Here is a 22553-nt window from a genome sequence, read left to right as displayed (position 1 = left end):
AAAATATTAGATTTATTATTAATTTTTATTGAAGTCCTTCTATTTTAGCACTTTTTATTAAATGATCCTTATAACGCCCTCCTTAAATTAATTTGGTAAAGGAAGAGCACATACATAAATTGACCTTTCTAAACTGCCTTTACTAAATAGTGCTCTTCCTATACCAAAAGCCTAAAATAAATGAGAAAGAATATCCACGTTTGCAATTAGTGATTGAGAAATAATGTCAAAGTTCAACCAAAAAGGAAATATCTGTTTGAACAATTATTTCCAAATAAATGAAATTTAAAATACAATCTTACTAAAATTTAGATATTTGAAAATTTAGAAAATTTCCGAAATCCCCAAGTGCATGGATCTTTCCATAGTTGCTTTGCTGGCTGGGACGCGTCGTATACACTGAAACAGAGAAAAAAAGATACTGTCTAATAAATTCAACGGTGAAGATTGTTCCCTGTAGTAGGTGAACAAACACTCACCTCAAAGGGTTGGTATGTGAGTGAACAAAATCTACTCGGACTATAGGCAACGAGTAAATTGACACCCACTCATATCACATGGTAAAAAATAGAAATAATATTCTTTAGGCTAAAGACTGTTCTGTTGCTGTCCCCAAACTCGACAAATTAATTTTTAGAGAGAGAGAGAGAAGAAGAAGAAGAGAGATAAAGTGGGGAAAAGCAATAACTGATCTGAAATTTTCACCGGAATATAAACTCCGATCGTCAAATTTGACTGAGAAATTCGAGCAATGTCAACTCCAGGAGGGGCTGCTCCGACGAATTCTCCACCACCACCAGCATCAACAGCGCCTCCTCCGAACGGAACTTCCCCACCACCACCAACTACACCTGTACCAGTGGCGTCGCCTCCTCCGACGACTTCTCCATCACCACCAACATCAACTACACCTGCACCAGTGGCGTCACCGCCGCCCCCTTCAACAACAACTCCAGTACCACCAGGTACACCAGTAGCAACTTCTCCACCTCCTTCAGTAACACCACCTGGACCTCCAACACCACCATCTTCGACTACTCCATCACCACCATCTTCAACTACTCCGTCGCCACCATCTGGTGCAGGAACATCGCCACCGGGTGCGGTGTCAAAATCGCCTCCTACAGAAAACTCTTCGAATGGTATATCTGGAGGGTTAGTCGGAGGAGTCGTGGTTGGAGGGGTAGTTGTGCTTGTGGTTTTATGTTTGTTGTTTCTTCTATTTAGGAGAAGAAGAAAGAGAAATAATCATCCACCACCGAACTATTACGTTCCGCCGCCGCCGGGACCAAAAGGTAAAGTTTCTTATAGATCCTCAAAAAATTCACCAGAAACTGCAATTTTAGACCTTCAATTGAGATTTTTAGTTCTCATAAGTTCCTAAAGATTGGATTTTTAAGTTGATATTTTACACATTTTGCTTAGTTTTCTTTAGATTTGAAGCTGATGGTAATTTGTTAAAAAAGATTATCAGGTGATTAGGGTTTTTTTCTCCTGTTAGTCTGACACTCTTGACTTTAATTAGGTTTAGATCTGATTAGGGTGTAAGAGGCTAAGGATGAAATGGGCGTTCAATAAAATGATGTAGGATGTGAAAACCTCTGATTACAAAGTTCAAAGGCTTTTTTTTATGCTTTAATCTCATGAACTTTGGTATATCTGGACTGGATTGTAATTCTAAATTCTGGTTTTTGATATCCAGAATTAAGTTTCGGACCAGAGTTTTATCCGCCACTGTTTTTTGAAATTTCGATTTCCTAATTGAAAATTTTCTTTAGGAGTAATGGCCTTGTTCTTGATTCTCCCTAATATGTTTGACCTTTCATTTGATTCATTTTTAAAATGGTTGTCTATAGGAATCAAAGAACATGGGTTTCTTTAAGAAGTTGAAGAAATTTTATTCTTTTGTTTACTTTTTTTATTTCTAGGTCAAGTTCTCTAAAAAAATTTATTCGACTGGTGCATGTATCTCCAGGTAGCGGTTTTGGAGGACAGCCCCAACAATGGCAACACAATGTTCCTCCTCCCCAGCCAGCCGAACATGTTGTTTCAATTCCACCAAAGCCATCTCCTCCACCTATTGCATCACGGCCACCACATTCACCAGCCCGTATTCCGTCACCTGCTCTACCACCATTCATGAGCAGCAGTGGAGGTTCTGGTTCAAATAGTTCTGAACCTACAAATCTACTTCCACCACCTTCTCCTGGTCTTTCGTTAGGCTTCTCAAAGAGCATATTCACATACGAAGAACTAGCATTGGCAACAAATGGATTCTCAGATGCCAATCTTCTTGGTCAAGGTGGGTTTGGTTATGTCCACAAGGGAATCCTGCCTAACGGCACAGAAGTTGCTATTAAGCAGCTGAAAGCTGGAAGTGGACAGGGAGAACGTGAATTTCATGCAGAGGTTGAAATTATTAGCCGAGTGCACCATAGACATCTAGTTACATTGGTTGGTTACTGTATGACTGGAGATAGACGAATGCTTGTTTATGAGTTCGTCCCAAACAACACATTGGAGTTCCATTTACACGGCAAGTCTCACTTCCACTATGTTTTTCCTTTATCTGCATTTTTTCGTTTTAAGGAGCAAAGCTCGAACATGGTTGGCACTTATAACATGATCTTTATTAAAGTCTTGCATATTCGTGACTCCCTTGGGTTTTTGTATCCTCTGGTTAGTTGATATCAATTTTCAATATACTTCATAATAGCGTAATGTTGGATTTCTTTTGGTGTTAAGTAGCCTCTAGATTTTCTTGCAGTTTCTTTAATCTTTATGTATGAAGAACATCAAGACTATATTTACACTCTTGTGTTGCTTGTAGTTCATTAGGACCTGTTCTGAAAAAACTGACTACTTTCAGGTAGCGGGAGGCCAACAATGGACTGGGGTACAAGACTAAAAATTGCTCTAGGATCTGCAAAAGGACTGGCATATCTACACGAGGATTGTGAGTACTTAGTTATTCCTTCATATCATCATCTTCAAACTTGTACGTGTTTCTGATTTAAGATGTTGTATAAGCCAAGGTCTCATGAAATGAATTATATTTGCAGGTCATCCTAAAATTATTCATCGTGATATCAAGGCTTCAAATATTCTTCTTGATTTTAGTTTTGAAGCAAAGGTATATTGTACTAACGGATCGTTCGTTAGCATTTCTTCTTTTTTGAAGTCCATGTCTATGACTATGGGGTCATTTGGAATTAATTGTGTGCAGTTGTTACTTTAAACTTTGTTCCATGGAGTGGACTTCTGTTAAGTAGTTTCGTCGTGTCTTACACTCAGATGCTGGTATCGGGCATAATATTGCCAGATACTCCGGTCATTTCAGTTGTTATAATGGGAGATTTTGTATGTAAATATTTTGTGAACTTTGCACCTAATCGTGTGCGGACCATAATATACGACTCTAGGTTAAGTTATAATGTAACAATAGTTGACCGAACTTAAAGAAGGAGCTAAGATTGTGGTTTAGTCGTGTGCGGGACATAATATACGACTCTAGGTCATATATCTGAAGTTCTGAACCATAATGTCGCATGCTAAGAATTTTGATTTAGGCATCATGTCCCACGTACTCAGTGCATTACCTATTAGTAATATAATTTTTAAAGAGATTGTCTTTCGTGCTCAGGTTGCAGATTTTGGACTGGCGAAAATTGCTTCAGATACCAACACTCATGTCTCCACTCGTGTAATGGGGACCTTCGGGTAACACCAACTCTTCTCTTCTCATTTCCTTCATGCTTAAACTCGTCATAGTTTTAACCAAGTCAGAACAAAAGTCTCAGTTAACTTGATGGTTGCTGGTTTGGAGGACACATTTATCATAAGAAGAGATTCCTATTATTGCTGCTTGATCGAAAACCAATGATGTTTTACTAAGATATTGCACAAATTGTTTTCAATATTCTGACATGCTTGCCAACTACAGGTATTTGGCTCCAGAATATGCTTCAAGCGGGAAATTAACTGATAAGTCAGATGTCTTTTCTTTTGGAGTCATGCTTCTAGAGTTAATAACGGGAAAACGACCAGTTGATGCAAATCAAACTTTCATGGATGATAGTTTAGTTGATTGGGTAAGTAATGATAATCCTGCAACATAATGTTATGAGCGAATTGTGCAAGTAATGTGTACCTATAAAGTTGAACTGGAGAAAAGTATATTGTTTTTAGATGAAATGTTTGGTATACTTCATATATCCATCAGAAAAAAATTCTTTAATTGGAGTAAAGAATCATTAAAAATGTTAATACTAGAAAAATAACAGATTTAAATTGATATGGCATTAGGCACGACCATTACTCAGCCGAGCTGTAGAAAATGGAAGCTATGAAGGACTTGTAGACCAACGGTTGCAAAACGACTACAACCCCCATGAGATGAGACAAATGGTTGCTTGTGCAGCTCACTGTGTGCGCCATTCTGCACGCCGTCGACCACGAATGATTCAGGTAACTTTGCTTACATTGCATTAAGTGTTAGGAAATTCTTCTGTATTCAAGTTCTATGCAGTCAATGTATTGGCGGAGAGTTTTCCATGTTGCACTTTTACAAATCTAGGAAAATAAGGGGTTCAACTGAGAAACTTTGTTGCCCAAGTTTATATACTGAATTTACTTCTTCAGCGGCTAAACATTTGTCTGTGTGTATAAAGCATAGTTACCTTTATCTCTTTATGGAAAAACTCGATGATAAACTAGTTCTAGAAGAACTCCGAAGAATTCTGCTTTGGAGCAATATCAAGCTTACCGTCATATATTAAGTTTTTATACTTAGGATCTAATGCCTACCTTAACCTCTGCAGGTTGTCAGAGCATTGGAAGGAAACATTTCTCTTCAAGATCTGAACGAAGGAATCAGATCTGGACATGGCTCGTCCTACAGTTCATTAGGAAGCGCTGATTATGACACTACCCAGTACAAGGAAGACATGGTAAAATTCAGGCAGATGGCACTAGCTAGTCAGATCCATGATACTGGGTATAGTGCACAAACGAGTGAATACGGTCTGAACCCGTCCGTTTCAAGTAGTGAAGGCCAAACAACTCGAGAAATGGAGATGGGTAACTTAAAGAAAGATAGTCAAGGTTCTACGGGAAGTTTGTAAGAAGTGATTATACATATATATCTTGTTGTTTAGCTGTATAATCTCGCATCCTTGATTTATGTGGAGCATCGAGCGTCTTGTCTGTCTTGTTGCTTCTAAATGTCTACAATTTTTTAACTTCTAAATTGATATTTAGTATTGATTATATTTGTTTTGGTTGCTTACACAAGATGACAATGAAGAGTGACAATTGTTTCCAGAGTAGGTTGAAGAGTTGGTTTTCCAAGTGGGTTTGGTTGTTTTGATGTTGGTGAAACTTTTAGTTTTCCCCAGCTGTTCAAGTTATATTTTTCTATTATTTTGCTTTATCTGTACCTTGAAGAAATCTCACAACGGTCCATTTCCTTCTCAGAATGGGTGAAATTTTTTGATAATCAAGAGAGTTCATATGGACTTTGATATGAACTCTCTTGATTATCAAAATGAATATACTAGTGCGATTCACCCATTGTGAGAAACAGAGAATACATTGGCAATGAGTTAAACTGTCCACGTTGTCTAACCCGGAGTCCATTGACCATGCAGCACTTCATTATTCCTTCACTCAAAGTATATGATTCTATTTTAATATCATTTCTACGAACATAACATCTGTAACAGAATGGATTACCTCGTGGAAATCTCTACTTGATACAGGTAAGAGCGGTCAAATTAACTCGCATGCAACCATCCTATGGTTCATTTGGAAGGTCAGATGTGATAACTGTTTTAGCAAACAATAGTCTCAAGTAATAATGTTATCGCTCAAATTATTGCCTTCCCCGATCTTAATGTTAAGCACAATCAGACTGATACTAGAGCCAAAATGTTCAAATGGTTACCATCAATACTCATTGCCTTCCCCAATCTTAATGTTAAGCCCAATCAGACTGGTACTAGAGCCAAAATGTTCAAATGGTTACCATCAATACTCTCATATGTCAAACTAAACATGGACGCATCATTTATCAACATAAATGAAATAATTGGAACCAGTTGTGTTGTTCATGATCATATGACACATTTTATTATTGCTAAAACTACCACATGCGGAGCGAACGCCGAAGAAAGCGAAGCAAAGGCTATCCTCAAACTAGCATCCAATGGGCAGTCGATAGTAACTACAAATACGTTAAAGTGGAAAGTGACAACTTAACGTTGATTAACCATCTCCAAGACGCTAGAAAGTCAATCCAGTGGCAATCTACATCACACATCAGAAGCATTTGAAAACTCTTAACTCAGTTCCACAACATCAAATTCACCTACATTCCATGAAAGTGCAACGCTACAGCAGATTTATTGGCAAAATGGGTAAGATATCCGAGAGTGATAAGACATTTATTGTTACTCCTCATTTTTTGTCGCACTTATATTGTAGTAATACTATTTCATCAAAAAGAAAATATTGTAGTAATACTCTTATTTATTAAGTTATTAGTCCTTGCAAAAAAAAAAAAAGAGTTCATATGGATGTAACAACAAGAGTTAATTCCATTTTGCATCCTAGAGATGACCAACTCACCGTAGCTTCTAAAATGTTTATTTTTTTTTGTCAATTTAACAAAATATTTTCTGCATGTCCTATCTTTTTCTTCGTATAAAAAGAGTTGTCGGTGGAAGACGGGCGGTCATTTGGCGGTCGGAGTGACAGTCGGGCGGGTATGGCCGCCCACGGGTAAAAACACTTCGGGCTCGGTGGGTGGGGTAGATCTTCTCTTTGGCTATTAGGGTAGTCGGGTAGATTGGGCGGGTAATTTTTAATTTTCCTCTGGCCAAAGCCTGCGCGGACCCGCTAAAGGAGTCGGGTTGTCTGACAACGGACGGTTCGGGTATCGGATATAGTTATCATTCAAGTCTGAATCATTTTTGTTTGTTTGTTTATAGAATCAACTAATTTCTTCTTTCATATTTCAGTAGATTGTTAATGTTATATTTTATATTGATCAGACACAGATATATAATATGCATATATTTGGTCTTACTAATAGATCTGGTTTACAAAGTATTTGGCCTTAGCTATAGATCTTGTATTTGATTTACATTGTAAAAAAAACAATCTTAAGAAAGATGAACCACAATAGATCTTAAACAAGAGATATAAGCATTGAAAAGTTTCATACTGATAGGCCCAAAATGGATTTATTCCAGCAAGTATTCAGGATCAAGTTATAGTATATTCAGAAGTCCGGAATCGATCCTCGGAGATAAGTAATTTCGATTTAAATCTTAAATTAACAATAATTAGAAATTAAAGGAGAAGATAGCAAGATGAAGAAAGATCTAGGATTTAGAATCCACCATATTAGTTCACTTCCTAACACATGTAATTAATCAACTAAGCCTCTTTCTATATAACTCAAAATCTAACATAATGAGCTATTGAGATTTCAGAAGATATTCTTGATTAACACTCTTCATAATCATGTATTTCTAATTGACTATCATATAAAGACTATATGTTTTAACTACTATTCATGATCTAACAAGCATATTCCATCTAACAACTTAACAAAAGTATGAAATATCTAATTATACAGCATGAACAATGAAAAAAAGATAAAATCTAAATGGAAAGGCAATTAATAGACATTAAAGCTCAATTAAAGGGTTCAATCAATCAATAACACATCTCAAAAAAGATCAAATATGGTTTCCTCTACAATCCTAGATATGAAATTAACTACTAATTGAATTTGAAAACATATTCATTAATAAAACAAAATACATGGAAATCAATGAGACAAAGAAAATAAGTCATCCAAGAAATCAATCTTTGCTCAATGTGCTCCAAATAATCCCCTAGTTATGCCCCAAATTCCAAGTGCTAGATCTTTGTAATTGAGAAGATGCAGAGAAAATTGATTTAGAAAAGAAGATAGAGAGAAATATGTTGTAGAAAAGAAATTAGATAAGAAAATATGATAGAAATAAAAAGTAGATCTAGAAATTAGAAGTAGAGATAAATTAAAGAGAATAAATGAAGGTGGCTAAAGAAAATAGAAGAAGTTGATTTTAGGATTTAACTACTAGAACAAGGAGTGTGAGAGGCTAAAAACTAGTAGTAGTAGAGAGATAGGTAAGAGAGAAAAGTTTAGAGAAATGAGAGGGTTTTCAAGTCTACTCCAGAATGAGAATAAAAAACTTACTTATATTGGTTGGTGGTTAGGGTTATGTATGGTTTGTTAGTAAAACGTGAATAATAAGAGGGTCATTTCTGGAATTTTAGGGGTTTAAAAATGGAAAACCTTTAAATAATAAGTGACCCCGGCGGCTAGGGCTACTAACATAGAAAATGAGGGGGTACTTGTCGAAATGAGAAGAGGGGAAGGAATCTGGCCGTTAGAAGTTGGAACACGCGGCTACTGTACTTCGCGACCGCTGATGAACAGGGTTGCAGCAGTTGAGGAACATTGGATGAAGAGCGTGCGGATCTGGACGGTGCTAGGTGTTGGACACACAGTCGGGACTACGGAAAGCAAGGTTGGAGTGTGTTGTACTAGAACATTGCGCGGCAAAGAAACAATGAGCGTTTATCTGAGGCACACGGAAGCCAACATACATGATTAAAACGTTGGTGCAGGATTATGGAACTAAGGTGCAACGACCCGTACTGGATCATGTTCTTTAGGGTACATTACAATGCTCAGCAAGAACACTGAACTTAGATGAGACAACCTCCCGGTTGCGCCACGTAATCCACTATTATCCCACTAGCCGGAATCGTGCCCGAAAGTGTACCGAATTACCTCAAATCTTCGTTTTTCTATAACTTTCTCGTCCGGGCACTGATTTGACCCGTTTTCACCTACGAGTTCGTCTTTGAGTCTACTTTTCACCCGTGTACTAGCTTTGGCCAATTTACCAGAATGTCCTTGATTCTAAATGGCCAAAATACCCTTCTCTTATCTTTCTATCGTTTTAACCGTTTTCACACCTAACTCTGCGAAAGACACCTAATCAAGAAAACGAACTATTTAATTATAATAAAGACTCGAAATGGACTAACTTGCCCAAATTAAACGATTCAGATGAGACATTTTCGTGACCCATCAGATACAAGAATGTTACAAAACTGAAAACATAAAATCTTACAAACTGGATAATAGTAAGAGTTGATAAACGGAGAAAGATGAGAGGAAAAGATGAAAATTCAGTCGGTTTCTCTCTTCGTGATTCTATTATCTTGTCAACTATGCTTCACCTATTGAGTACTTGATAGACAAACAAATACTTTAAGAGAAATGAGATAAAGAGAAAGAAAGATTAACTAGAGAGAAAGACATGGAAGAAAGAAAAACACTAGCAGATTAGCAGAACGGTAAAAGGAAAAGTGGAAAAGGCAGAAGTTTAGTGGGGGCGTGGGGTATATATATGTAACGCCCCATGTCCCAGTATCCATGTCGACCTACATGAAAACCAAGATATAGAGCATTCCGTCACGGAATCATAAATAATAATAATGAAAGCCAACTAAATAGAAAACCAATAAATCATGAGCTCATAAGAAATCACAAATCAAACTAACGAATAATGAATTAATCATAATCTTTGAAATATCTATTTACATCAATTGGTAAGTGAAACTGAAAGAAAATACTATTAATCTAAAAAAAAAAGTCCAAGCAACTATCTAATCTCGAAAGCGAAAACTACGAAAGAAACTCTGACCTGACTAACTGAGAGCAAACTGGTGTCAATCCCTGGTCTCTATCACCTGAAAAATAGTAGGGGTGGAGGGGTAGAAAGTCACACGGTTAGAAGGATCGTCGGGTGGGCACCAGCAACTAGGCTTCGGGCCTTCAAATAGACGGGTTGACAGGCAGAAGGTCGGTTCTGGTAGTCGGGTAGATGGATAGGCAAACGTCAGAGAAGGAAACAGCTACTGTCGGGCTAACGTCAGGGTAGAAAACGGGTACTAGTAGCCTGTAACCTGCACAAGGGAAACACAACCGTGAAGTCCAAGGAGGCACTGGAGATTGTGTCGGCCAAGGACCCTCCGACGGTCAAGTCAGTAACTTAGTTCGATGTAATAAAGTGAATAAACCGAAGATAGAGTTACTAATGATGATAGAGTCGTTGTAGCGTCGGGGTGGCACGACTCGTAGAGTGGCCGTAGTTCGATTCTACGGAATGGTGAGTTGTGGTAGCTTCTGGACTACTTGATCAGCAGAGTAGACTTCTGGTTATGGAAGAGTAGGATTCTGCTTGCGGAAGGGTAGACCTCTGCTTGCAGAAGGGTAGACCTCTGTTTGCGGAAGGGTAGTCTTATGCTTACAGAAGGATAGACTAACGGGGAATGAGAAAAACGAGAAGCCTCTAGCAAGTTTCGATGTGGTTTCGTGGAAGCTTCTAGCCGGAATCTCTGCCTTAGGCTAGCTTAGCCTAGAGGTCGTCGGGGTAGGTGATTTGTAGCCGGAGCTTAGTATGGAATGAGTGAAGTGATCGGAGTAGAGCTTCTGGAGTGTTAAGTAGGGAATAAGTAAGTAGTTTTCGAGTGAGAGTCTGAACCCTTTCCAAGAGTGAGGCTTCCTCTATTTATAGAGTGTAGAGGATAGTAACCGCTCTTAGGGGCGCAGGGTTGTTAGATCCGCAATAATAGGATCACACTAGACTGCTTCCGTAGCCGTTGATTTCTTGAGAGGGAAGGGTAGCCTTACGATACCTGTTGCCCTAGCATGTTCGTTGCCAGTAGAAATGGTCCACTACTCCTTTAAAGTAGCGCAAGACTCGGTCTTTTACCATGACTCCAACGTGTAGCAGAATGCTAGGATTGGACTGACTCAATCTCTAACAACTTGGCCACGTGTACGCATAACTAGCTGGAGTGTGTGTGGATCGTCATGGCAGACCTTATCTTGGCATGCCAGGAGTGTGGGCTTGGGTAAGCCTGCTTAGACTTTTTAGGCTTGCGAGGCGTGTTGGGCTTCCGGTGGGCTTCCTTGCTAGACCATAGAGGCTACTGAAGGCACTCCTCTCGTGTTACACAAGGGTGGGCGCATACGGAAGGCCCAATGCTATTTTTGCCAATACAGTTTGTCCCCCACTCCCTAAGTTAGCGAGTGGCTGACTTAGGGAGTAGTTGTAGTCGGAACCATTGGGATCATGCCCAGAGGCTTTGTATGGTTGTTTCGTTTTCCCGTGTGGCACGCCGGAGCGTTTCGACATGAGTCGGATGGAGCGGTACCATAACTAGTGGCTAGCGAGTCAAGGAGACTCATAATTGAGAGAGAGAGACGGATGTCAGAGCGTTAGCCATATTCGGGACGTGGCAAGTCAGGGGTGAGAGATGGTCGGGTTGACCGGAGGAAGAGGAGCTGACGCGGTGTGTCCGGGTTAGGTCGCGGCAGGGCAGGCGCGTCCTGCCCTGCAAGAGTGCGCAGGGCAGGCGCGTCTTGCCCTGTCCCAGGGTCTCCCCTTATTATATTTTTTTTTTTTTTTATTAAAATGTATATATATATATATATATATATATAAATATATGATACGTATACACTAGAGAAGGGTTACCTGAGGTTTTTGTTCCCGGATCTTTGGTCCGGTTCGACAAGTAAGCCGGTTCGGCACGTGACGACCAGTGTTGTTCATTCGACCTTAAGTTTTCGTAAAATTACTCTGCCATGTTCTGCTCTTCCTGGCGGCATCTCGTCCATAACGCCTTTGATGGTTGTAGACGAGCCGTGTAGCAATGAGATGTTTCGGACGACGTGGTCCGCTTAATTTACTTTTCCAGTCATATATAAGGGGATGAGGGGTCTTGGACCGTTGTGGTTTGTTGGAGTCATATTTGGAGTGGTGATGAGACATGAAAATGTCTCATTTGAATCTCTTAACTAGGGCTAGTTAGTCCAATTCGAGCAGTTACTCTGATGAATTGTATGTTTCTTTTATCCAGGTGTCTTCTACGAGATTGAGCTCGTAAAATAGCTAAAATCGGGAGAAGACACATGTTAGGGGCATTATGGTCATTTGCTGGTCCTGCAAAATCTTAACTAATGTTGATGCTCGAATGAGAAGTGGGGTCCATTACGAATCTGTAGGCGAAAACAGAGGTCAAATCGGTGTCCGGATGGAAGAATTATAGCTAGTCAAAGTTGGGGTGAAAAATATTAAGTGACCAAGTCGTCCATCAACACGTGGCGTGCATCTGAACGTCAAAGTGAAATTTCGGTATGCTATGCGGGACGGCACTTAGGATTTTCTATAGGACTTGATCCGGTGCAACTTGAGCTAATATTTCAGTAGTCCCCGTGAATATCTAACGGTCGAAATACCAACTGACCACATGGCGGCATCTGAGGTCGCGTCTTATATCCTTAAGTTACTTCTGAGGCACCAAATCAATTGTCAAGTCCCCAACGGTCTTACACGTAACCAACAGCTTCCCCAAATCCTATTTATTTGGAAACAAAAAGAGAAATTACCTTTATATCCTCATCTCTATTATATCTTCCCAAATTAGTGGACTTTCTCTTTCTATTTTGAAAACAGAGAAGATAGAGAGATGAGAGCAACCGAGAGAAGGCTGGAAAGGAAAGTGGGATCATTTGAGACCGATTGAAGGAGAGAGAGCAAGGATTGATGGAGATCAGGCTACTGATTTTCTTCCGTATATTGATAAGATCAGAAAGAAAAGGTTGGAGATTTGAAAGAAATATTCTGAGATTGAGAAATATGGTTATTTGAAGAGAAGATATTCTAGATATTGAAGGATCTCGGCTGGGATCTCTTAGTTTAGAGAGAGAAGCCGAGAGATGGGAGAGAAGAAGAGAGATAGATATCTTTCTCTTTAAGAAACAGAGGAAGGAAATTTCTTATACAAATCAATAGAGTTTGAAGATTCTGTTCAAGACTTGTATTTAGAGAGAGAGAGATAGTTTCTTTCTCTTAAAATCAGACATGAGAAAGGGAAGGATTCGACTGGATATTATTAGAGTTTCTTAAACAGAGAACCGAGTGAAGAAATGGAAAGAAAAGAGAGATGGGATTTATCTTTATACCCTCTCTTCTGTTTTAGAAATCTTGATTGAAGATCTTTAGAGAGAGAGAGAAGATTCTATTTCTTCTCTGGAAATTATTAGAGAGAGAAGATGATTTTGTTTCGGAATCAAAGAAGGAAACAGAGAGGGAAGGATATTCTTCTCGGGTATAAACAGGAGAGATAGGGCATCATCAAAGATTATCTCGGTTTTGGGGGTTCTCTCAAGGGCTCAACCATCACAGAAATATCAGAGAGATAGAGAGAGATAAAGAATCTCTCGACTGGGGGTCATCCTCTGGTTGCTCAACCAAACCAGAAATAGTAGAGAGAGAGAGAGAGAGAGCATCCATCATCACATCTTAAAACAGAAAAGTCAGAAACAAGTCAGAGCCATTTTTATTCATCATCATCACCTCTGATTTCCATTATTTTCTTCTGTAATTTATCTTCTTTTTGTGAGAGAAAGGAGTGATTGTTGAGAGAGGTTAACAGAGGAATATAATAAAATCAGAGAACTTCATTTTATTTTTCTTCTTCTATTTTCTGATTTTTGCACCTTTAGTGAGAGAAGAAGAAAAACAGAAAGAGTGAGAAGAGAAAGAGAAGACAGTAAAGTTAGAGAGAGAAAAAGAGTTGGGGAAGACGAGAAAATTTGTGGGAAAATAACTTTCTCACAGAGAAATCATTTCCGAGAAGACAAGAAAATCGTTTTCCCTAAGGGTCTGTTTGTCTGTTAAACAGTAAAAACAAAAGGAAAATACTTCCCTTAGGGGTGCGTTTGGCTGCAGACAAGAAATCAGTTCCAGCGAAAGTTTAGTTTTCTTCCCTCTTTATCTTGTACTTTATTTTCATTTATTGATTTAATCTTGATCATGAATAACTAACCATCTTATCTAGGGTTTTAGATGAAGTCCATAATAACTAATCTTACAGATGTGATTTATATATGAGTCGATTAATTCTTAGACTGAATTCTCATATACTGTTAAGTTATTATTGTTCCCAACGAAAATATCTTCCGGATTTTAGACCATTCATGTTATAAAACCCGAGTAATATAACGAATCAGTTGACTAGTCAAGTACATCATCTTTAGGATTGTTACATGGACGGATTCGACAAACTTAGGTTTCTCCCCCATTTCCTGAATTCCTTGTATCAATTGTATTTATTTTCATTTTCGTAAATTTATTTTTAATATTTTATTCATTTTAAAAACCAAAACCAAATCATTTTAAAAATCTTATTACTTCCTAGTTTTAGAATAGATTCAACTAGTCTCTGAGGAACGAACCGGTCTTACCGGAATTTATTACAACTTGACACCCGTGCACTTGCGGGTGTAGACCTATTTAGGGTAACCTTTTTAGGCCCATCAAGTGGGGTTTGGAGAAAAAGCTAGGAGAGAGAGAAACTTGAAGATCTTGAGGTAATCTTCGAATTTTCCTTCAGCGTTCTTCATATGTTGGTAAAAAAAACTTATATTTTGATCTTCTCAGCAACAATTTGTAGCATGTTTTCCATATTTTGATCTTATGGTAGTGTAGGGTTCCACCAAATCATGTTTCTTGTTTGCCATGTTAGTATAGTAAACTTGACATATGCATGCTAGAAAATGTGTAACGGCGGGGTAGAATCACGCTAGGCTTGTGGTAGTCATGAAAGCTAGGGTAGAGATTTCTTACCATGACTATGTGGGCTAGGGTAGCTATATGCTTGCCTTGCTTTACTCTTGTAGTAGGCGTAGGATTCGGCCAAATTATGTTCTCTGCGTGCCTTGTTAGCGTAGCGAACTTAACATATCCATGGCAGAATATGTGTGGTGGCAGGGTAGGATCACGCTAGGCAGAAAATGTGTACCAACAGGGCAGAATCATGTTGGGCTTGTAGTTGCCAAGTTAGCTAGGGTAGGACCTTGTTGCCACCACCGCGAGGGCTAGGCTAGATCCTTGGTAGGAGTACCTTATTCTTACTCGGACGTGTGCTCCGTAGGATGGACGAACAGGTAGACGACTCTTCTAGTGGGTACGTTGGGGCTTCGACACAAGACGGAGTTAGTTCGCGTGTTCCTGCTGGGCGACCTGTGGTGTTAATAAACCCTCCATCTGCTATTACCGACACATGTTTGAAGAAAATCAGGAGGAAATACAAAATACCTAAGGATGTGAAGCTTAGAGCACCTGGGCCGTCTGAATTGGTAGACGGTGATATGCCAGGTTGGGTAGCTCTATACGAGCATTGCTTCGGAAGTGGCCTCCGGCTCCCAATCCCTACCTTGGTGTATGACATCATTAGGCGGTTTGAGATTCACCCATCCCAACTGATGCCCAATGCTTGGAGGGTTCTGCTGTGTCTCGACCAGTTGGCTGGGCCGGGTAGGGTATTGCATGGAGAGGATGTGTCTGCATTCTACCTCCTGAAACTCGACAAGGGTCGGTATCAGTTTCGCATCCGAGATGGTATGACCCATGTGGTGACAGGCTTGCCTACCAGCGAGAGGCGACGATACGACCGGTACTTCTTCGCGCAGGGTCCTAGCTTGTTTGGTGGGCGTGATGTGTCGTGGATGCCTCCGGGATGGAGACTTGCTAGTGAGTGATATTTATTGTTTGTTTGTCGATGTTGCGTGAGTTTTGCCATTTCCTGCCTTACTTGGTCTAACCGTGTTAGTTCATGTAGATAGCGGGCTGGGGAACGAAATTTACTTTGTAAAACGGGACGTTGTTAGGCGTTTCGACTTCTGCCTGACTCTCAGCCCTATCGAGAGGCATTGGGAGGTCATACTCGGCAATAAAAGAGTTGACGAAGTGACCCTTGGTATGCGCTTTATCCTCCTTGCATTTCGTCGTTCCGTTTTCTTGCCTCTGGTGTTTTTAAAGTAGTATGAGCTTACTTTCCTTCAGAGGACGTTATGCCGAAGAAGAGATACCGTATGCCCGAGGTTGCTGTTGCTAGAGGAGCAGCTGTCGCAGGTACGACAGTGTCGCCTCCTCATCCTCTACGTATTCGTCTTAGGCCTTCTGCCGCTTCTTCCCCTTCTGTTGCAAGTGCTGAGCCGCTGCCTATGACCGTGGCTCCCTCGACGGGTAGCAGTAGCAATGTGGTGCATTTCGAGGTGCCTTCATCATCGTCAGTGCTTCACGATCCTTCTTTCGTGCCACAGGTAGTCCCTCACTTGCTCATGGAGGAGGACAGACCAGGCTTTACGGAGATGGGTATGGCGGGACCATGGACTGGTCTATGACCCAGGCTTATCGGGTTTGTATTCCTTCTTTCTTACTTAGGTGTGTTCAGCATTCCTCGTATCGATTTGTTATCTAACGTTGTGTTTTTATGTGCTTCCGTCGCAGGCTTTATCTGGCATAGGTTGTGCTAGAGATCTTCAAGACCAGCAAATTACCGAGTGGAAGCAGAACTACTACGCAAAACATCTTCTCGTCGAGGAGAAATCTCGCCTTGCTGAGGAGCAGACTCGTCTTGCCGAGGAGCGAGGTCGTCTTGCTGAAGAGTTCAAAGGCAAGTTGAAGGTGAAAACAGACGAGTTCGATGAGGCGGTTGAAGATCACGGGGCGTGGGTGCAGATACATGCCAGGGGCACGCTTATGCGGGAGTATGTAGTGGGGAGGCATCTTACCTAGTGGGACTCGGCTGGCACGATTGCGCTTCTTGACCAAAAGGAGGCAGAGGATAGGGCGATTGAAGAGGCGGAGCAGGCTCAAGCTAGGGCTAGAGCGTCGGGTAGCCGTGCCCGTTGAGTTGTGCTACCATTGGGCTAGCTTCTCCTACCGAGCGATAGTTAGATTTACTTTCTTTTGCTTGCCCATGGGGCTATGTCAGTACTACTATGTTGTTGATTTGCGTTAAACTTATCGTTTTGGAAGACTGTAGTATCCTTGGTTGCCCATGGGACATGTTAGACTTTTTGTGGGGTGACTCCCCTTGTTATTCGAACTTCTGGGTTTTCCTTTGACCAATGATGTATGTTGCTTTAACCATGCTTTAACTATGCTTTATTGATATCTTGTTGGTTGGCACACATTAAGTACAAAAAACCAATACAAAATGTAACAAGTATTGATGTATTAGGACAAAGAGTTGTGCTCTAGGGCAGCCTAAGGCTGGGGTAAGGAGAGGCATACATCAGGGTAGCAGGATTCGTCGGCTGCGCACACTTTGTTAGTCTTTGGTGGACTTTGTTGAATTAATGGTGTATTTCTTGTTGAGTAGATGGTAGGTTGTGCCCTCCACTTTGCTTTGTATTACTCCGACCCGGGCAGGGATATGCATGCCAATAATGGGGAGGCGTCATCTGCGCACAGGTGTCGAATTGTCCGTGTGAACTGTCTTGTCGTCTATTATCCCCCCAGCCTAAGTGTAGAGTTAGTTTGCTCTGGACTTAGGTTGTCATTCTCGTTGGCGTCGTAGGATGGGAGAAGGTTGTCCTTTTCCAGCTTGTCCAAATTCGCCATTAGATTGTCGACCATGCACACTGAAATGAGGGGTGGTCGATGGCAATGCCGTCGACCTTCGGAAACTCGAGTTAGTAAGTTTCTGAGATGCTAAAAAAGATAGACGAAGGAGGTAGAGGTATGTGTTACTCTCCCTTGGGCAAAGTGTTGGACTAGGCTTGTTCTGGTCTTAAGTTGCTATCCTAGTTGACATCGTAGGATGGGGGAAGGGCATCCTTCCCCAGCTTGTCCAAGTCTGCCGTTAGATAGCCAGCCTGCACACTGGAATGAGGGGTGGTCTATGGCAATGCCATCGACCTTCGGAAATTCGAGTTAGCAACGTTCTGAGACGACAAAGAAAAAATTATACAAAGGAGGTAAGGGCATGTGTTACTCTCCCTCAGGTTAAAGGTCGGACTAGGCTTGTTCTGGGCTAAGGTTGTCATCCTAGTTGATGTTGCAAGATGGTAGAAGAGTGTTCTGTTTCCAGCTTGCCCATGTCTACCGTTGGATAACCAACCTGTACAGTAAAAAAAAGAGGTGGTTGATGGCATTGCCATCGACCCACCGACGCCCAAGTCAGTAATGTTCTGAGGAGAGAATAAAAAATTGACAGAGGAAATAAGAAATATGTGGTACTCCCTGTTCCCTTCTGAGGGGTTCGGTGTAGGCATGTCGTATGCTACCGAGTTATACTAGAGCTGCAATTGCCCTTATGCTCCTTGGTCTGGGAGTTGAACCAACTTCACCTGATGAGTGGTGTTCCAACTGTTGTTAATATTGAGCCCATCTTTTGTTTGGAGCTTGTATGCTCCCTGGCCTATCACCCTGGAGATTAGGTAAGGGCCTTCCCAGTTGGGGGCTCGTTTGCCTGCTCCAGCCTCTCTGGTATTCTGGAAAACCTTTCGGAGCACCCAGTCACCTACTTTGAAGGTACGAGCCCTAATGTTCCGGTTGTAATGACGGGCTACCTTTTGTTGGTATGCTGCATTCCTTATTACTGCCATGTCTCGAAGCTCGTCGACAGCGTCGAGGTTATGGTTGAGTTGTTCCCAATTTGACTCATCTGTAGTCCATTGACAACGTACTAATGGTACTCCGGCTTCTACTGGTATGACCGCTTCAGAATCGTAGGCTAGGGAGAAAGGAGTCTCGCCGGTTGGGGTTCTGGCAGTAGTTCGATACGACCAGAGAACCCCTGGCAACTCGTCTGCCCAAGCCCCTTTAGCTTTTTTGAGTCTCTTCTTTATAGTTTTCATGATAGTCTTATTAGAAGACTCTGCTTGTCCGTTAGATTGAGGGTAGCGTGGGGTAGAGAAACTAAGCTTGATTCCCCATCCCTTGTAGAAGTCTTGGAAGTCGAAACTAATGAACTGGGAACCGTTGTCGGTAACGATCTCCTTGGGTACCCCAAACCTGCAAATAACATTTTTCCAAATAAAATTCTTTACCTCGCGATCTCTGACCTGGTGGAATGCCTCAGCCTCGATCCACTTGGTGAAGTAGTCTGTCACGGCTAGCATGTAAACTCTCTGCCCCGGAGCAGTGGGTAGTTTTCCCACGATGTCCATATCCCACTTCATGAATGGCCATGGTGAAAGTATGGAGTTGAGTTTTTCTGGAGGTAAATGGGAGGAGTTGGCAAACCTCTGGCAACTATCGCAATTCCTGACGTGACTTATAGAATCTGCTCACATGGTAGGCCAGTTGTAGCCGGTTGTGAGGACTCGACTGGCTAGACTACGGCTTCCTGAGTGGTTGCCACATTCTCCTTCATGAAGCTCGGCTAGCACGTACTTGGCTTCCTATGGAGTGACACATTTGAGATAGGGTCCAGAGTAGGACCTTTTAAGTAGTTGACCTTCCAGCATGGTGAACCTAGCTGCCTTTGCTCTTAGTCTACGAGCCTCATTCTTGTCTTCTGGTAGCTCGTCGGTGGTCAAATAACTTATTATCGGTGTCATCCAATTGTTGCTGGAGTCTACACTTGTTACCTCCAGGGCAGGATTTTTCCATGTAGCTGGCCACTGGAGGGTAACTAGTGGGATTGACTGCTCTGACTTGGCTGGGATCGATGAGCCTAGATTGGCTAGAGCATCGGCATGCCCATTCTCCAGTCTGGGTACCTGTGTTATGTTGGCCTCTTCGAAGTCGGCTAACATATCCTTTACTTTGGCTAGGTAAGCAATCATCCTGGCATCTCTGGTCTGGTATGCTTCTTGCGTTTGATTGACTATCAGTTGGGAGTCTGACTTTATCTCTAGCCTTCGAACACCCATTTCTTTGGCGAGAGCTAGCCCGGCGATCAATGATTCGTACTCTGCTTCGTTATTTGTGGCTTTGAATTCACATTTGATGGCACGCTGGATTTGGTCTCCCTCAGGGGATTGGAGGACTAGCCCTAGCCCGACCCCATTCATGTTACTGGAGCCATCAACCGACAGGGTCCATTTCAGCTTTTTCTGTTCTGCAAGACATAATAACTCCTTTTTGGCTTGAATTAGAGTACTAGGTGTAAAGTCGGCTATAAAGTCAGCCAACACTTGGGACTTCATCGCAGTACGAGGCTGGTAGGAAATATCATGCTCGCTTAATTCGACTGCCCACTTGGTCAGTCTACCAGATAGTTCTGGTTTGTGAAGTACATTCTTTAATGGAAATGTAGTAACTACGACTACCGGGTGGCACTGAAAATAAGGTCTTAGCTTCCTAGCAGCCATTACCTAGGCCAGTGCAAGCTTTTCTAGCTGGCTATAACGGGTCTCTGCATCAAGTAGGGACTCGCTAACATAATAGACGGGTAGTTGCTTCCCTTGTTTTTCCCGTACTAATACTGCACTTACTGCTGTTTCAGAGACTGCTAGGTAGACGTACAATTTTTCTCCCTCCTGAGGCTTTGATAGCAAAGGTGGAGAGGTCAGGTACTCCTTCAGTTGTTGGAGTGCTTCTTCGCATGCTGGAGTCCATGCAAATTCTTTGGCCTTCCGTAAAGTAGAGAAGAAATGGTGGCATTTTTCAGAGGAACGTGAGATAAAACGACTGAGTGCTGCCACTCGACCAGCTAGTTTCTGCACATCTTTGATGCATGTGGGAGAAGGGATGTTCATCACAGACTGGATCTGGTCTGGGTTGGCTTCTACTCCTCTGTGAGTCACCATGTAGCCCAAGAACTTCCCTAAAGAAACACCGAAGGAACACTTAGTAGGATTAAGTTTCATATTATACCTTTCTAGCACGTCGAAAGCCTGCTGGAGATGTTTGAGATGTTCTTCAGCCATCAGAGACTTGACTAGCATGTCGTCGATGTAGACTTCCATGGTGTCCCCCAGCATGCCTGCAAACATTTTATTTACCAGTCTCTGGTAGATTGCCCTGCGTTCTTCAACCCGAACGGCATGACTTTGTAGCAGAAGATGCCTCTTTCTGTGATGAAGGCAGTCTTTTCCTGGTCTGCAGGGTGCATCAGTATCTGGTTGTACCCAGAGAATGCGTCCATAAAGCTGAGTAGTTGGTGGCCTGCAGTGGTATCGACAAGCATGTCGATGTGAGGTAGCGGGAATGAATCCTTGGGACAAGCTTTGTTTAAGTCTGTGAAGTCAATACAGACTCTCCACTTCCCATTTTTCTTCTTCACCACGACTACATTAGCCAACCAGTCGGGGTAGTTGACTTCTCGGACACCAGCTTCGATCAGCTTCTGAACTTCCTCATTTATTACCCTGTTTCGTTCTAGAGCAAATTTTCTACGCTTCTGTCGTACTGGAGGATGGCTAGGATCTACCTGCAATTTATGTACTATTACCTCAGGGTCGATTCCAATCATGTCAGCATGAGACCAGGCAACGCAATCGTGGTGGGTTGTGAGGAACTTGACGAGCTTGCTCCGTAGGGTAGGATTGAGCTTAGAACCAATCTACACTTTATGATCCGGGAAGTCTGGGTGGATCTGGACTTCATCTAGCTCTTCCATACTTGGGCAGTCTGGATCGGTGCTACTGAGTTTCTCCTTCTGTAATTGCTATAAGGCTGACTTCGGGGTTTTCATTGCGTTTTTGTAGCAATTCCTTGAGGTACTCTGCTCCCCTCTGATCTCTCAGACACCCCAGGGAGTTCGGAACCTAAGCACTTGGTGGAACGTAGATGGTACTGCCCTCATGCTATGGATCCATGGTCTGCCAAGTATGATATTATAGGCAGAAGGGCAGTCCAGTACAACGAACACAGTCCTAAGGTTGACTCCTCCTGCGAAGACGGGAAGGGTGACTTCTCCCAACGTGTGTTTCTATTCTCCACTAAAGCCTACCAGAACAGTAGAGCGTCAACATATGCAAGACTCATCTAAGCCCATACCTTGCAAAGCATTCAAGAAAAGCACATTAGTGGATGAACCATTATCTACCAGAATACGCTTAACTAGAACATTTGCAATATTAAGAGAGATAACAAGAGCGTCATGATGAGGGTTGACGAGCCCTGTGGCTTCATTGTCTATGAAGTTTATTGTCTGGTTGGTGTAGGCATGAGGAGTAGCTTTTCTGGAGTGGGCTAGAGGGTTGGCTGCAATTCTAGACTCCTCTTGGCTGCAGAGTGGCTAACTCCACTCACTTCTGAACCTCCTGAGATTACTAGACACGTCTTCGTAGGAATCGGCTGCTCTGGTTCCTTGACTTGGTTGTCTCATTGTGCCAAGGTACTCTTCCCTTTCTCTGTCAATAAGTCGGTAAGGTGGCCTCTTTTCAATAACTCTGCAACTTCTAGCCTGAGGGCTATGCAATCTGTAGTGTTGTGGCCGTGATCTCCGTGGAACTCACGCCATTTGGTTGTGGCTCTCTTCTCGCTGGGAGTCTTTGTCTTTCCTGGACATCTTACAGTACTGCACATGCCCTTCATAACCGCTACTAGTTCGACTGGTTCAATGCTTAGGTTGTACTCTGGAATCCTGGTACGAACGGGTCCTTGAGGCTTCTCTGCTGGGCGACCTGATGGAGGGTCAAGTGGCCTTCTGTTCTCCCTAGGAGGGCC

The 22553-nt window shown here is 42.0% G+C and overlaps 2 protein-coding genes across 2 annotated transcripts; one reads left to right on the top strand and one right to left on the bottom strand.

Moving 5' to 3' along the window:
* Positions 1-442: 442 nt before the first annotated feature.
* On the top strand, positions 443-5268 carry LOC147543929 (proline-rich receptor-like protein kinase PERK15). The gene is made up of 8 exons (XM_086673747.1): positions 443-1295; positions 1976-2536; positions 2870-2956; positions 3063-3133; positions 3644-3720; positions 3944-4091; positions 4306-4467; positions 4821-5268. The coding sequence occupies exons 1-8, from the start codon at positions 752-754 to the stop codon at positions 5121-5123; spliced, it is 1953 nt and encodes a 650-aa protein (XP_086529873.1). The 5' UTR covers positions 443-751; the 3' UTR covers positions 5124-5268.
* Positions 5269-19336: 14068 nt separating this feature from the next.
* Positions 19337-20251, bottom strand: LOC147543928 (uncharacterized). Its single transcript, XM_086635542.1, has one exon. The coding sequence runs from the start codon at positions 20249-20251 to the stop codon at positions 19337-19339; it is 915 nt and encodes a 304-aa protein (XP_086491668.1).
* Positions 20252-22553: the final 2302 nt, after the last annotated feature.

The sequence above is a fragment of the Eschscholzia californica genome, unplaced genomic scaffold (genome assembly GCF_041429995.1).
Source record: "Eschscholzia californica isolate CP2 unplaced genomic scaffold, dmEscCali1.0.p SCAF_4, whole genome shotgun sequence".
NCBI lineage: Eukaryota > Viridiplantae > Streptophyta > Magnoliopsida > Ranunculales > Papaveraceae > Eschscholzia > Eschscholzia californica.
This window is presented reverse-complemented; position numbering and strand designations above follow the sequence as displayed.

What these genes read in the sequence shown, in the direction of transcription:
- LOC147543929 (XM_086673747.1), top strand. Translation starts at nt 752, where the DNA reads ATGTCAACTCCAGGAGGGGCTGCTCCGACGAATTCTCCACCACCACCA. An exon ending in GGCATATCTACACGAGGATT is followed by an intron (nt 2,957 to 3,062) that starts GTGAGTACTTAG and finishes TTATATTTGCAG; the next exon opens with GTCATCCTAAAATTATTCAT. An exon ending in CGTGTAATGGGGACCTTCGG is followed by an intron (nt 3,721 to 3,943) that starts GTAACACCAACT and finishes TGCCAACTACAG; the next exon opens with GTATTTGGCTCCAGAATATG.
- LOC147543928 (XM_086635542.1), bottom strand. Translation starts at nt 20,251, where the DNA reads ATGGCTGCTAGGAAGCTAAGACCTTATTTTCAGTGCCACCCGGTAGTC.